The 16,660-nt window shown below is 43.9% G+C and overlaps 1 protein-coding gene across 1 annotated transcript in view; it reads right to left on the bottom strand.

Annotated features, from left to right (window-relative positions):
* Positions 1-2,685: 2,685 nt before the first annotated feature.
* Tnfsf10 (TNF superfamily member 10) overlaps positions 2,686-16,660 on the bottom strand; it is a 17,977-nt gene continuing 4,002 nt past the window's right edge. Inside the window, exons 3-6 of the mRNA XM_036190727.1 lie at positions 12,997-13,128; positions 10,416-10,458; positions 4,253-4,357; positions 2,686-3,370 (exon numbers count right to left, since the gene is read on the bottom strand). Coding sequence (XP_036046620.1) covers positions 2,925-3,370; positions 4,253-4,357; positions 10,416-10,458; positions 12,997-13,128 — 726 coding nt within the window. The 3' untranslated portion in view covers positions 2,686-2,924. The remainder of the gene's footprint in view (positions 3,371-4,252; positions 4,358-10,415; positions 10,459-12,996; positions 13,129-16,660) is intronic.

Below are 16,660 nucleotides of genomic sequence, written 5' to 3'. Positions count from 1 at the left end.
ATTTGTGTTGCCCACACACTCACTGGAGCATGGTCAAACTCCTGGTGGCCAGCCCCTTAAAGAAAACTGAGTCCTTTTCTACCTATGTCCCAACAGTTGCCATCAGTGTGGAGAGCCACACTCCAGCATCCTTATCACAATGACTTCCTGTCTAGGCTGCTACTTTTTGAGGATTGGAGAGGGCGTGAGGGTAGAGGTTGTCACAGAAGCCTATTACATCTATGGTGATATTTTATTTGTACTGAAATGTGATTTTATTTGTATGTTAATAAATAAAGTTGCCTGGGTGTCAGAGCTAATAGCAAGCCAGAGCAGAAGCTGAGCAGTAGTGGTGCACGCCTTTAATCCCAGCACTTGGGAGGCAGAGCTAGGCAGATCTCTGTGTGTTCAATGATTTAGCCAGCATGGAGACACACGCCTTTAATCTCAATACCAACAGTAGAAGACCTGGAGGTCTGTACAGACAGGCAGAGACGAGGAGGTCATGTGGTTGGGTTTACAACCAATGAGAAGGCAGAACAGAAAGTCTATAAAAAGACAGAGACACAGGAAGTAGACCTCTTTCTGAGAGGAAGGACAGCAGCGAAAGTGAAGGGTAAGAAAGGGTTTTTAGCTCTTAGCTATTGTTCTGACCTCTTGGGCTCTCAACTCTGTATTTGGCTCTGTGTTTCTACTTAATAAGATGGTTACATCTACATCTGGTGCCCAACATTTGTGGTACAAATTCACGAAAAAGCCTCTTTCCTGTGGCCTTGTGAGCCCCAGCTCAGGCCAGAGCTACACTTGGCTGGTTGTGGTGATGCACACTGGTTGGATTTACTGAAGGAGGCTGAGGCAGGAGGATCCCGAGTTTGAGGCCAGTCTAGGAGGCTTACTAAGGAGAAGCTGCAGCCAGACCCAGCCACAAACAGTGGTGGGACCATGGAGGCAGTGGTTGCTGCTCCTAGTTGCCGGCTCCTTCTCATCATGTTGGTGACTGTGGTGATGATGCTACCTGGGACAAAGGGTTTACTACTGCTTGTTCAGAGAAGAATTGCCGGGACCATGCTGTTTCAAGAAAGCTTTGGCAAAGTTTGGAAAAGTTTGGCAAGACAAATGGTGGGGAGAAATTGCTGTGAAGAGTTTCTCTTTTAGGGAAGAATGTTCATGGTTCCAAGTGACAGACATTTATCAGACTGTGATTCCTCCAAACCACAGAGGAGGCACACACACACACACACACACACACACACACACACACACACACACACACACACAAAAGAAAAGTCTGCAGGGAACCATGACCACGCCTAACAGTGACTTTGAAGTCTTCAAAAAGATGACAGGATCCCACAATGATGATTCCACATGGACTATGATAAAACCATTAAGCTGATTAACACCACAGAAAGATTGACTTTGGACTACAAACTTCTCAGGACAATTTTGAGATGGCTAGCTAGGATGATCCAGCCTGACAGACTACTTGAACAAGGACTTGAAACAAGCCCTGCACTTTCTCATTATGCAGTAGCTGGACAAATGATATAAGACTTGACAATTAACCCAAAAATTTCTTTTCAGGATTCCCTAAAGATATCTTCACCCCCAGAAAGCAGGAAGTAATTTTAAGAAAACGACACCCACATTCCCAAGAGGTGGGATGGGAGGTTTTTGGTTGTTTAATGAGTTATGGATATTGTCATTGTTTACAATGGTTAGTTACAAGTTGTTAATTGTTAATGGTCAAGAAAAAAGCTGAACAAGGGGATTAGATTCAGAGTTTTTGTTTATAAAAAAAAAGAAAAAGGAAAAAGGAAAAAGAGAATATAGATATGAGGTAGATCATTGAGTCTACTCTGAGAAAAAAGATAAAGAAATAATAAGATAAATGGGTAGATAATTAAATCTACTCTAAAAATAAAAAGGGGAAAGTATAAAAATGACAAAAGGTAGATTACTGAATCTATTATGAAAAGAAAAATACTTTTAAAAAGGAACTACTTGGTTTAAATAGGATAAGTAATGAAATTTTTTTGTCTGAGTTTATCAAATGTTACTGGACTGGACATTGTTAATATATATATATATATATATATATATATATATATATATATATATATATAAAATTGAGTTTTTTGTCTGAATCTGTCAAATGTTAATGGACTAGACATTGTTAACGTAATTTTTTACTGTATATATTTTATATATTTATTGGATAGTTTTTCTTATATTAGTTGTAAGCTTTTTTTAATTTTAGACAAAAAAGGGGAAATGTGGTGATATTGTGTTCCCTGAAATATTGTGCACCCTAATAAACTTATCTGGGGTCAGAGACAGAACAGCCACAATATTAAACATAGAGGACAGGCAGTGGTAGCACACACCTTTAATCCTAGCATTCCAGAGGCAGAAATCTGTCTGTTCTAGGAAACAGCCAAGCATGGTGACTCACACTTTTAATCCCAGAAAGCGAGCCTTTAATCTCAGGGAGTGATGGCAGAAAGTAGAAAGATACATAAAGCGTGAAGACCAGGAACTAGAAGCATTTGGCTGGTTAAGCTTTAAGGCTTTGGAGCAGCACAGTTCAACTGAGATCCATTTGGATGAGGACTCAGAGGCTTCCAGTCTGAGGAAACAGGATCAGCTGAGGAACTGGCCAGGTGAGGTAGCTGTGGCTTGTTTTGCTTCTCTGATCTTCCAGCGGTCACCCCAATACCTGGCTCAGGTTTGATTTTATTAATAAGAACTTTCAAGGTTCCTGCTACATACGTCTCTCACAACTTGAATCTGCAGTCATCAATACCACTTCGAAAGCAGCTCCCTTGTTCCTTAAAGTCAGCAGGAGCATGGACTTCCACGTGGGACCTGGCGACAGCCCAAACCACAGACATCAGCATAGATGACTGGACATTTGGGGGCTGTGTGTGATTGCTGCAGGGCATTTAGTTAATTAAAAAGGCTCCAAAAAAACTGGCTTCTTGGTCCAGGTCCACCAAATTCTCATTTGTCACAGAAACAAAAATCCTGTCATTTTCTTTAAGCTCAAACAGTCCCCCTTGATAGATGGAATACAGTCCGTATTCTGCATCTCTGGACCAACAGCTGTTTCTGGCACTCTTCATCAGCATTATGGGGTCTGGGTAGTTGGTGTACTTGTAGATGTACTGTACCATTTGTTTGTTTCTCCCTCTGTCCACTGAGACTGCCCTGGAAGTGTCTTCAGCCTCTTTAAACCGGAAGTACGTCTGGGAATAGATGTAATAAAGGCCCTGTTCCTGGATGACCAGCTCTCCATTTCTCAAATGTACATAGCTGAGGAATGAATGCCCTTTCCTCGACGACTCCCAGTATTCTATCTTCTGGCCCAAGGTCTTTCCATCCTTGGAGACTGCATGAAAATGAGAAACAGTTTGCAGGAGGAAGTTTGCATCGAAGTGAGGAGATCCCTCACTGCTTGGCACAGTCAGTGTGTTCACTGAGCTTGCACAAGATGTCATCCAAAACCAATTTTCTACCCTTTCAATCTGACTTGGATTACAAAGGCTTTTGTAATCACATCGAAACTGGGAGACTCCTGTATCGTTTGAGCTGCTGTAAGTGCCTCACCTCTCAGCCCTCCAATCACCTCACCTCTCAGTCCTCCAATCGCCAGCCATCCCCCCCCCCAGCAAAGGCTGGCAGTTCCCTGCAGGGCAAAAGTGTCCCCATGGTGGCAGGTCCTAGTGCCTTGTGGTGAAAATAAATGCTGTGAAATTGAACTTTTGAGGAGAAGGATGAATTGATACAAATGGAGTGGGAGGGAGAGAGGGGGGGAGAGGGAGGGAGATAGAGAGAATTACTTTAAAATGGAAAAAAAAAAAAAGCCTAGGTATAGAGCTGCCTGCCATTCCAGCCCTTGGGGGCCTGAGACAGAAGGATCTAGAGTTCATAGCAAGAGGGGGAGGGAGAGAGCCAGGCAGCAGCAGTGAAGGTGGCCCAGAGGGAGTCTGGGAGCAATGGTCTCTCGGGTCCACCTTGCCTAAGGCCTGCTAAGGCAGGAGAGTTACCAAGTGTGTCATTTTGTCTCTCAAAACAGTCATCTGCTCCTTGATCAGTACTGAGCACTTACAGTCACAGAAATATTTCAGATAAAAGTTAAAACTAAACTACTTTGGACAATTCTAGCCTCACAAATGCTAGATGTCGTCCACACACCAACCCAGCTCCCAGCCCCAGCCCCAGCCCCAGCCCCAGCCCTGCCAGCCCCAGCTCCGCTCCCTTATGATCTTACATGGAATTAAGGCTGAGCTGCTTTTCCGAGTCATCCCAGTAATGTGAGCTGCCACTCTCTGAGGTTTTCCACCTCTGGGTGGGAAATTAATACTTCGCTGCTTTTCTAAAAGACACAAGACAGAGAAACATCAACACTTGTCAAAATAGCCCTCAAATACGCTGCCCTGCTCACACTGCTGTGTCTGACCAGGGGTCTTGAGCACAGGGCCTCCCTCCTCAAACTGATTTTATAGTTTCTTAAAACAGCACATATAGTGGGACCTGAGAGGTGGCTGGAGTGAAGACCACTGACCTGGGTTTGAGCCCACCACCCACAAGGCAGCTCACAACTGCCTGTAACTCCAGTTCTGGGGCAAACATGAGGATCTGAGTTTGGATTCTCAGCAGCCACCTAAAGACCCAGACACTGCCACATGCCTGTGTCCTGAGGTAAGAGAAGCAGGGAGGAGTGAATGGAGACAGGGTCACTAGGGTTGTCTGGCTGCCAGCCAGCCAATGGTCTCTCTGTGAGAGACATATCTAAAGAGAACAGGCAGAAACTGGTAGAGAAGGACATGTGACAGCTTCTTCTGGCTTCCCAAAGCAGGCAGACACACCTGCACACACACCTGGACACACACATGCACACACATAATAGAAATCCTATACAATCATGTCTTTTAAAACTTAGCTTCAGAACCCCATTTCTGCTTACATTTGGTTAAGATACATCATATTCTATTAACACACAAATATTGTCAAGGACAAGAAATTATACCGCACTACACAGAGCTATATAGATTCCACTGAGTCCTCAAGGAACTTGATATATTTTATGAGAGCTATCAATCAGAAAATAAAATAATTATCTATGAGAATTAGGGGGTAAGCAGAGGAGGAACAGAATCCTGTTTGCTGAAGACTGGAGACAGGGGAGGGTTTGCTGAGGAGATGCTGTTAAAACCTTTTCAGTCATTTATTCCTGTAAGCTGAAGTGTCCACCACATCCACCCCAGTCCCTTCTAGGGACAAGGAGAAATGTCACAAATAATCAAAAAACAGGGGTACAGGGGTACACAGATGCAAAGGATCTGCAGAGATGGAAGAGAGGTATTTCCAGAGATCTAAAGCCCAGGCCCAGGGCAGAAGATGGGCCAGGGAGTCCTTCAGGTCTGACTTGAAGGGAACAAAGAACACAAGATTTGATGTTCAGCTACCTTTACAGGACAGAAGCTGGCAGGCGTAAAGAGACGCCTGTGCTTCAGCTGACTTATGCCAACGTCTGGTTTGATGGGCAGAGGAAGAGAAGCTGAAGGCTGCTGGGCAAATTGCAAGGTTGTGCTGGTCCTTTTTCCTGGTCGGAAGCTCAGGCAGCAAAACCAAGCAATACAATTTCACAGTTAGGCAGTGAATGAAAAAGGAGAAATCACCAGGCGGTGGTGGCGCACGCCTTTAATCCCAACACTGAGAGGCAGAACCGGGCAGATGTCTGTGAGTTCGAGGCCAGCCTGGGCTACCAAGTGAGTTCTAGGAAAGGTGCAAAGCTACACAGAGAAACCCTGTCTCGAAAAAACAAAACAAAACAAAAAAACAAAAAACAAAAAACAAAAAGAAAAAGAAAAAGGAGAAATCATTTCTGTTTATCTGCTATTGGTTATAAATCACAATTAATATTGTTCTTGTTATTTCAGGAAGACAAGTTTCCTTCTTGAAGCAAAAATCTGAGAGCTTCCAAGGAACCTGATAAACTATATGTGGTTTTGAACTGAGCAAGGTGGAGAGGGCAGATGAGCGGAGAGTGGGTGTGAGGATGGGTAGACGGCCAGAGAACTTAGCTAGAGAAGGGTCACAGAGCAGATGTGCTGGGGAAGTGGGGAAGGATTGATGTACACTCTCTGTCTTCTGCTACTCACCAGACCCCAGGCCTATGAGCCACTCAGAGACGTTGCCCTTCTCTTTCCTTTATTAGTGTGTACACAAACGACTGTGTTCATTGTAATACTTTGTCTTTTGACCATATTCACTCCCTTCACCTTCTTGCTCCCCTCCCCCTCCTGCTGGTCCTCCTCTCCCTCCTCCTGCTGATCCTCCTTCTCTTTGCAAACAGTCCTCCCTCTACTTACATGTCTTTCTATTGGTGTATATTAACTGTATAAAGTAATGAGTTTCATTATGATACTTACATTAAGTGATATAACTTAATGTTTATTAGAGAAAATTAGTAAGCAGCACAAAGTGGGTCACATGGTCTGGTAAACACAGTGTTATCCCAGTCCTGTGCTGTAATATAGATGCTTCAATCACACTTTCCACAAAAATGTATCTAGGCAAGTGCAACAATATCCTGAAAACACGTCTGTTAACAGTTTACCAAATCTTATGACCTAAGCTCCCCGTGAATATTTTAGGATTCTCATATACCGAATAGCACTAAAGCCACAGGAACCAATTTCCAATTACCAAAGGACTCAAAGAAGTGTCTTCCAAAGTTCTTACAGTAGCTGCTTTGGGACTCTGGCCACTGAGTAAATGCTAGCTACTCAACCTTAGAAGATAATTTTGCTAAGAAAGTTCTTTGTTGTTTTTGGTTTTGGTTTTGTTTTTTTGATACAAGATTACTCTATGTAGCCCTGGCTGTCCTGGAACTCGCACTGTAGACCAGGCTGGCCTAATATTCAAGAAAGAAAGCTTCACAATTGGCAAGAACTTCCTTTTTCTGTTGTTTTTCCTATGCCTGGCTAATAGTGAGGGATCCAATACCTGCTGGATGTGTAAGTTCCACATAGATTTATCTTAAGTCCTAAGATACAACATTATTTAAAATATGTATCATCTGGCTACAATCATATTGATTTAACAATTACAAACAGGTTTGAAACACACGTTACTGTTTTAGGGAGGTCACGGACTTAAACAGGAAAGTTGGCGGTTTGGAACTCAGCTGCTGGAAACCCTATCTTCATCCAAGAAGTCTGTAGTAGTTTTCAGGATTCACTCCAGAAACCAACATCTCAGCAGAGAGTCAGGGCTAGAGGTACACAAAGGAAACCAAGACCAGGTAGAGAGGATGAAGGGCCAGAGATCCAGCCAGCAGCCCTCCAGAAGCACCTCCAGTTCATCCCAGACGGAGGTCTCTCAACTTGGTTCAGCTGGGCTGGTTCCTCCCGGCTCTGCTGGAGCCTCTCCACTCCAGCTAGCTCACCTCCGGCCTGACCTTGCTCACTCACCTCCGTCGCCTTCCTCCTCTTCCTCTCGAAGCTCTGCATACCTGAGAGCCACTGGGCTCCGCATTTAACACGTGTAGAAAATGTCTTGATTATATCCACTCCTCGTCGCCCCGACTGGTCCGCTCTTCCGGGTGAGCCCTTCTTCCGGGATGGTTTCTCTTCCTTGTCTCACCCCTGTCTGTCTCTCTGTCTCTTCCTGTCTCTGTTGCTCTTGCTCTCTCCCTCTCATCCTGGCTTCCACACACACGGGGAAAAGACCTGAGTTTTTTTCTGAGTTTGTTTTTTTTTTTGCTTAATACAAAGTCTCCGGATCCATCTGTTTTCCTGCAAATGACAGAACTCTGTTCTTCATGTGGAAGAGTATCTGTGTATATGTGACAATTCTCTTTCTCCATCTACTGATGTGTACCTAGGCTGCTTTTGTGACTTGACTCTAGTGAATAGTGCAGCAGTGGAGACATCGATGTGCAGGGATCATTACTGTAGACAGATTTGAGGCCTTTGGGTCTATTTCCAGGAATGGTATAGCTGGGTTGTGCGGATGCTCTATGCTTAGATTATTGAGGACCCTCCATCCTCATTTCCACAGTAGATGAACAAATTTCATTCCTACCAACAGTGTATTGAAGGATACTCATGATGACTGAGATGGGGGATGAGATCATGGGAGACCTTTATCTCTCCTTTCTTTGTGTGTGTACAGGTGGAGGGTACATGTATCGTGCACCCATGTGCAGAGGTCAGTGGAGGTGTCAGGTGTCTTGCTCTGTCTAATTCCCCACTTTGGAGCCTGGAGTCTTGCTGGTGCTGCTCATCTCTTTCCCTGCAGTGCTAACAGATGCAGGCATGTGCGCGGTCACGCCCAGCTCTGTGTGAGTTAACTACCCTCGCCTCTTTACAGCAGGCACTCCACCTCTGGGTCGTCTCTCCAACTCTCTCGAGACAGGGTCTCATACAGTTTAAGGTGACCTCAAGTTTCCTTTGTAGCTGTTAGCTTTGAGTTTCTCACCCTCCTCTTCCATGCCACATGTGCTGTGAGTGCCCAGCTTCTCTTGGATTTTAAAGGCAATTTTGCTGTTTTAAGCATTGTATAAATGTTGTGTGTGTGTGTGTGTGTGTGTGTGTGTGTGCGCGTGCGTGCGTGCGTGCGTGTGTGTGTGTGTGTGTGTGTGTGTGTGTTACACTGAAGCATGCATGTGGAGGTCAGAGGACAACTTTTGCAATTGGTTCCTCACCTATGTCCTAGGGATCCACCTGGGATTGTAAGTACCAGCGGACCCATCTTGTTCTCCCTGGATACAGTGGTTGGCATTTAGTTTGTTTCAACGCTTGAAAAGTATCAGCTTGCTGTTGCTACTTGTTCTCTTAATGCTAACTGCCATTTTGACTGTGGTGAGAGGAAATGTCAGTGTTTTAATTTACGTTTCTCTGATGGCTAGTGAGGTTGGATATTTATTTCCTGTGTTATTAGAAATTGTGGTCACTTTTTGGGAACTGTCTGTTCATTTATTGGTCAGGTTATATGAGTTCTTGTTCTGTGCTCTGAGTTGTGTGTGTGTGTGTGTGTGTGTGTGTGTGTGTGTGTGTGTGTGTGTTTTAAATATTGGCCCTCTGTCCTATGCGAAGCTAGCAAAGATTTCCTCCCATTGTGTAGGTTGTCTATCCCTTCAATAAACTCTATCCTTCGCTGTACAGAAGTGCTTTAATTTCATGAGGTCTTTTTTGTCAGTTGATAGCATCTTTGTGACTGGAGTCCTTTCTAGAAAGTGTCTGTACCTTCTTTTCTCTGATAATTCCAGAATTTCAAGTTTTACATCGAGGTCTTCCATCCATTCTAAGCAGTTTGTCTAGTTCCGTTCTTCTGTGTGTGGATGTGCACATTCTTTGGTGAAGAGACTTTTATCCAAAGTGTATTTTTGACCCCTTTGTCAAAAATCAAGTATCTGTTACTCTGTGGGTTATGGCTGCTCTCTTTGTTCTTCTCCAATGAGCTACACATCTGCTTTTGCATTAGTACCACACTGGTTTGTTATTATGGTTCTGTAGTATAACCAGAAATCACCACCAGCATTATTCCTTATGCTCAGGATTGCTTTGGCTATCTGGGATCTTACGTGCTTCAGAATGAATTTTAAAATCATCTTTTTTGTGCTGTGAAGAATGCCATTAAGATTTGCAAATACTTTCTTCACAGTTATTTCAATGTGGTGGAAGGGAAGACAGTACATGAATAAAGTTATATGTAAAACCAATGAGACAATTAAGGGGGTGTGATGGAAATAATAGGCTGCAGGGGGACTTGGAAATGTTCCGAGAAGAGAAATTTGTGGGCAAAAGAGCCATGAGGCAGTGAGAGGAGCCGTGGCCGGAGAGGGAGAGCCAGATGGAAGGTTCGATAAGCCAGCCTGGTGAGGAAACAATGAGAATTGTGTGAAGAATGTCTGCTGGCCATGAGCAGGATGGTGAGCATGTGGTCTCCAGCAGAAACCGCAGCTGAGCTCATGGGTTGGTAGATAGGTGTCTGGGGAAGGAGTGGAGAAGTGGGGCTTCAGGGTGAAGAAAAGCGTGTGGTCAGAGGCAGAAAAGATGAGTACTTTTTGGAGGATTTTATCTATTTTATTTCCTGCCAAGTTCTAGATAATACTTAACATGGTTTATTTCTAGCATATTAGAAATCAAAATAATTAAATAAGTTAAGAAATTGAAGTAAAAGGAAACTTCATATGGGAAAAAGTAAGATAAAGAAAGAATAAAGTTCTGACGGTGAGTAGGCTATGAAGTTATTCCCAAGCTTTTCAGTCCTCGGTGCAAACAGAGAAAGGGAATCAATAAACAGGTTAAGACAGTGGGCAGAGAGGTCCTAACTGGTGTGTATGGGTGGGAGCAGAGAGGCCAGAGCTGTTCAGCTTGTGAAGTAGACATTAGCAAGCAGAAATAACAACAAAATATTACTACCTGGAACTGTAGAAATGGTTTCCCCCAATGTCCGCAAAGTCACCTGCAAATAGCATGCAATAAAGCTTGTTAGCGCCCTAAAACTTTAACAGGATGCACATGCTTCTGGGTTTTCTCTCTGACGTGGGATGGGATGTTTATACAGTGGTATCAATATAGAACTTCTTTTATCCAAGGTATCTGTGGGGGATGCCATGACCAAAGGGTGGTCTGCAAGTTCTGATTGACACTTGGAGCAGCTGAGAAGGAGGGGCATAGCTTCTGCTTCAATCAGCCATCTCTCCAAGGCCTCCCTCCATGAAGCTGATGTCCCGGCACTAGATGTGGAGCGTGTGTGCATGTACGTGTGCATGTGTGTGTGTGTGTGTGTGTGTGTGTGTGTGTGTGTGTGTGACAGAGCCCAGCATCTGGAAATGATTAGCTAGATCTGAACTATAGGATGTAAGCAAGGCACAAGGCACTTGGTGCCCACAGATAGGATCACTCTATGAATGTCTGACTTGGCACTGCTGTGTTATTCTCTACTTTTGATAATGTTAAGTTCATGCCCAAAGAAATAACACCTTGCTAAACATCTCATGACACCCCCTCCCTTTGTGGTAACCAATGGAGAAAACCAGTACAAAGGGAACACCAAGCCTTTCCATGTGGGGAGCAGAGCTGGTTTGAGTCATTATGACTCCTGAACTCTCATTCATCTCTGTCTCTCTTGATGTCTGTGCTGTTATTGACACATCACTGCAAATGTCACAAACACATCAGCTGTGCGCCTGTGCTCTCTGTCTCTCCCATCTCTCTGTCTCTCCCATCTCTCTGTCTCTCCTGTCTCTCTGACTTTCCCATCTCTCTGTCGCTCCCTCTGCTTCAACCCCACCCCAGCTGTGAGCGTTCACTGGAGGGTCCCATTGGCCCTGGAGAAGGGACAAGGAAGTGTGTTTGAACATTCACCCATTTTTTTTCTGTTTCTCTTTCTTTCTCTTATTCTAGGACAGGAAACAGGGAAGGAGGAGGGAAAGGAAAAGAAGGGAGAAAGACAGGAGAGGAAAGGAAAGGGAGGTAGGGATAGAGAGAGGAAGAAAGCAAGAAACAGAGAAAGGGTCATTCTACAATGACGACAAGCAGGTCAGACCAAGAGTCAAGACTTCTCTCTACAGCGCTTTATGGAGGTTTAAGTAACTTAACTGATGTGACATGCAATGGCTTTATCTGTTTGAAAATGTGTTTAAAAGCATAACAGTGATTCCTTCTTTGAGAGCTGCTCTCAGTATTCACTGGGATGCTGAACAATTTGGGCAGATGTTTACAGGAAATAGAAGGCGGTCATGCCTAAGCAGATGTGGAATCCTCACATTCTCACATCCACCTGATCTATGCTCTCTCTCCAAGTTTCTCTCTACTCTGGTTGTGCAGGATGAGTCTGCGAGGATGAGAGGGAATTAGTGAAAAGTGACATGGAAAATTCATCATCATTCCTTTATATCTTCTCCATGATTGGCCCTTGTGTCTTCCAGCACCCCAGCCTCCAGACCTTATACCCACTAACACCCCAGCTTCCAGATTAGTTCAAGTCTCTCTTCTTGATGACCCACTGAACCCCTTAAGTCAAGTAAGTCACATCTCTGAGTTTCCTCCAGAGCTGTCCAAAGCCCGGGCTTTTCCTGGATCACCTTAATCATCCATGACACCAAGCCTGGGAGTGCTCACAGAATGCCCAAGTGGAAACCACTTAGAAGCCACAGTCCAGGTGATGCCTGGACCGCAAATACTGCTCAAGTTGCCCACTGAAGCCTGATCATCCAGACAATACTGTTTCCATGGAAGGAACAATAGACTCCCAAGGTTGTCTGGCTACAACCTCCGCCCACACTGGGAATTCTCACCATATCCTTAGATGGTGATGTCATGTATGGGGCCTCTTAGTTTGCAGAGTATTTTTAATATTTGTGCCTCCATCTGACCTTCTCAGAAAGGCAGAAGGCAAATATTTGTAAATGCCAGCTTCCTAAGGAGGAAGCAGGCAGAGAAGAAATTGATCTGACTTAATCTAAAAGTAAAATCAGCTAACCACATTCAGTAAAATGAACTATTAGCCAATCTGAGCTTTCTGCCAGAGATCCCAGGGTAGCAACTTGTATCAACAAATGCATTTTTCTAACTTGTCATTTGTTGACAATGAATTGAGATAAGCTCACCTCCAATTTCTCAAAGTATTTTTCTTTACATTCACACACAAAAAGCAAATGTGCATTTAATTCTCAAGATCAACCATGTGTGATGAGTAGAAAATACACCATTTGGCCTCTTTAGTCTTCTGAATAAAAGTAAATAAAAACAAAGAGGCACCAGGCAACTGTAAGCACATGCTGTCTGTGCGTGTGTTCCCATAACAAGATGCAAAACCCCAGGAGGCCACTGGCTAAGGCAGCCAGGGCTTTCTCTGCCATCTGATATCAGGTATTGCATCATGTTGAGGGAAATCACTTAAACCCTTTGGGGCTTCTTCATTTGCAAAATACAGATTTCCAGACTTAAAGGTCTGAAAACTTTCCCCTCTGACCTCACCTTCCTGCTGAGTACTTACCTCTTCAATAAGCTGGTACAGTTCCCTCTTAGCCTGCAAGCAGTGTCTGTGTTCTTCCTCAGTGGAGCCCCTGGGATCCTCTTCCTCCTTTAACAAGCATGATATTCCACTTCTGGAGTATTTGTTCTGCAGCTGGGTGGAGACAGAATATAACTGTAATGAACACATCCTTTTTCTTTATACCCATTTGGAAGCTAAAAAACAAAGTGATGAAAATTGACAGAAGTTGGGGTCCCATGAGTAGTTTGTGGTTTAAATGAAAGTAGGCATGCTGCCTGTTGTCCATTGATATTGACTAAGCGGTTGGGTGTGGTAGCAAGGACTAGACAGGCATCCTGGCTCCCCATGCTCTTCACCGCCCGTCCCTAGCAGCCCTGTGTTGCTCTCCCTCACTTGCTCTTGTTTCTCGTTACCTTAGGTAAATGACTAAGGTTTCTTCCAGCTCTGCCATCGTGTGGCTCTCCCTCCAAAGTGGGAAACCTGCCTGTGTTCAAATCCATTTAAATGCCCATGTCTTTAACAAAAGCAGTCAACCCTTTGGTGTATGGGAAGTGTTCTGCCCCTTCACCACAGCCCCTGCAGCTGAGTAGATTGTTGTTATTGGCATGGCTCCTACTCTGGATGGATCCACAATACCACTAGAAATCTGTACCCTGACTCATCGGTTGTTCACAAAGCTGAGGGACTGATTGAAGGAGACATCACCACTGAGGTGTTTGTCAGGACCAGGTCAATATTTATAGCCTCAAATTGCCAACAAAGTCCTTACCCTTGTCAATAACCACTACCTAATATTATAACCCCTATACCCACTGCATAGTTCCCATGTACCATGCAGAACAAGCTAGTACCTCAGGCTGTTACCAAATCAGGAGAAGCGGGGAGGAAGAGGAGGAAACAAAGGTTCAGAAGGAGGGGGAGGGAAAAGTCCTCATTTCTTTTTTCCCCTTTGGTTTTGTTTTCCTAATAGCCTGGGTTTACAACCCATCATTTCTCAATGCCTGTTCACATAGGCCTGTGAACTTAGCTAATGGGGGGCTGAAGCAGGAGGATTACAAGTTTAAGGTTTGCCTAAGCTACAGACTACATTGGAGACCAGTCTGCACAAATCAAACAAAACAGAAGAAAACAAACATAGCGAGATGCAGTGTGGCTCACTGGCAGAGTGCTTGTCTAGCGCGTGACCCTGGGTTCGGATCCTGTCACTGCAAAGGAAAAGTGACATGTCTCCTTATTTAAAAAACTCGTGGTTTGCCTTTCATTGGGATACCTTGGAAAAATCATCTTTTTGGGTTTTTTTGTTTGTTTGTTTGAGACAGGGTCTCACTATGTAGCCCTGGCTGGCCTGGAACTGGCTGTGTAGAACAAGCTGGGCTCAAACTCACAGAGATCCACCTGCCTCTGCCTTCTGAGTGCTGGGATTAAAGGCGTACTAAACATAATAATTTTATCTATTATTTAAACTATTATTTAAGCAAAGTTAGGGATGGTGGTGAATTTAACAACCCACACTTCCTATAGGAAAAAAATCTGCTGAATGTGTGACTGAGTGATTGAGACAAGTTCATCTAATCCAGACTAACCTCACATTCCTTCAGTAACCAAGAATGACCCTGAATTTTGGCTCCTCCTGTCTCTGCCTCCCAAGCTCTGGAATTATCAGCATTTGACAATTCTCCTTGTCTTATATGGTACTGTGGAATGAACCAGAGCTTTGTTCTTACTAGGCAAGAATTCCACCATCTGAGCTACACTCCCAGCCCAAGCCATCTCATTAAAAAAAAATCCCATTATTCATAAGAGGTTCTGTCCAGAATCACATAGTCCTATACTCAGTAATGTACCTCTAAGCAAAAGTACAAACCTGAGTTAAAGTATTACTTCTACAAGACTTAAAATGGATCATTCACCCACTGTTTAAACCAGACGAGCAGCCTCAGAGACTGCCATGGTCTACTGGAACACTGGTGTCTTGAGAGGCTTTGTCTTCTTCCTTGCTAGCAATGGGTCATCTCAACAGGAAAGGATTAAGAGACTGGAAGCTGGGCCAGGGCAGCATGGAGCTGCTGTGCTGTATTTGTTCTGACAAGATGGTGTCTATCTGTCCTTTCTAAACTGAGGTGGAGGGTTAGAAGGACAAAGTATGGAGGAGGGTCAGACAGCCCAGCTCATAGCTGGCTGCTGTTCAAACTTTTTTCCGCGACTTTCCAAAAATGTTTTCCGGAGGTGGGAGGGGAAATCTTGATTGAGTGGGGTTCTGGGGGAAGGTATAAAAGTTAATGCGATTAAATTATTACACAAATGGTCATGAAGCTGGGGGTGACTCAGTGGTAGCAATAAAAATAAAATAAAAACCTAGGGAAGCCTAGATTCATTCAGAAGGCATGGAAAAGTAAAGAATGCTTTCTTAAAGGTAAACACAAATTCTCTCCCAACTAACAACACTCTAGGAAGAAACCAAAATAGCATGCTGAAAACAACAGTCCCACATCCTCCTAACCTCTGTTTGACTTTCTGCAGACATGGCTGGGACTAGAGTATGTGCGTAATTGTGTGCATTTTCTCTTCAGATTATATGGAAGTGGCCTGTCCTTGAATTCAAAGGGCATAGCTCAATAGCAGAGTTCTTGCCTTGACTACCCAAGTTCCCGGACTCACAGCACTGAAAACCTCTATGACAACCACAGATGACAGCTTAGATATTTTTATGACATTCACCACAGAAAACTCATAAAATTTGGAAAACTGAAAATGAGAGATCCACCCTCTAGAGGTCACAGTTGTCAGCTTTTGGGTGTTGGCCTTACGAGACATTTCTGTGCATAAGTATTGATTTCTGGACAAAAGAAACAGAAAAGAAGCCTTAGCCCCCACTCCTCATTCACCTTCAGCGCCTGCAGGTGCTAAACCAATGCTGGTCACAGGATGCTGAATGACTAATGATGAGCACTTTGCTGTCTCCCTCCACATCCTTACTTCACCACATCCTTTCTACCTCAGGAAACATTCCTAAATGAAGAGATTCTAAGCTTTATTTGAAATTGCTGCAATTTTTTGTCAGAGTTTTGAAAACCTTAATTCTATAATCAGACAACTATATGAGTCAACAGAGGATCAGGTCAATCTTAAAATAAGATCAACTTGTAATGTGTGCAAATTGATGGAGCCACATGTGCATAGAGACGCAGTCCCACTCTGCTTATATTGTAAAGTTAACAAACTTCAGTGGGCCACCACAGAGCAGTAAACACTATGCTCCAATCTCTTATGTAAACTTAGAACTAAAAAATGATTATAGGTACATCCTTTTTTTCCCTCAGAAATTTACAGATTTGGGGCCAGCAAGATGACTCAAAGGACCAAAGTATTTGTCATCAAACCTGAAGACCTGAGTTCAATCCCCAGGACTTACAAGGTAGCAGGAGAAAACGAATTCTTCAAAGTTGTCCTCATGTGCCTCCCCCAACACACACAACACATGTATACTGTGGGATGTCTTCTGTATGCTGTGAATATGCATTGCTCTCATTGGTCAATAAATAATGCTGTTTGGCCAATGGCAAGGCAGAATGAGGTTAGGTGGTACATTGAAACTGAAGACAGAAATGACGAAGGTCAGAGTCAGGCAGATGCTTTGAGCTGTCCAAGAAGCAAGATATGAAAG

The sequence above is a fragment of the Onychomys torridus genome, chromosome 6 (genome assembly GCF_903995425.1).
Source record: "Onychomys torridus chromosome 6, mOncTor1.1, whole genome shotgun sequence".
NCBI lineage: Eukaryota > Metazoa > Chordata > Mammalia > Rodentia > Cricetidae > Onychomys > Onychomys torridus.
Note: the sequence above shows the minus strand (reverse complement) of the source record. Positions and strands in the feature narration are given on the sequence as shown.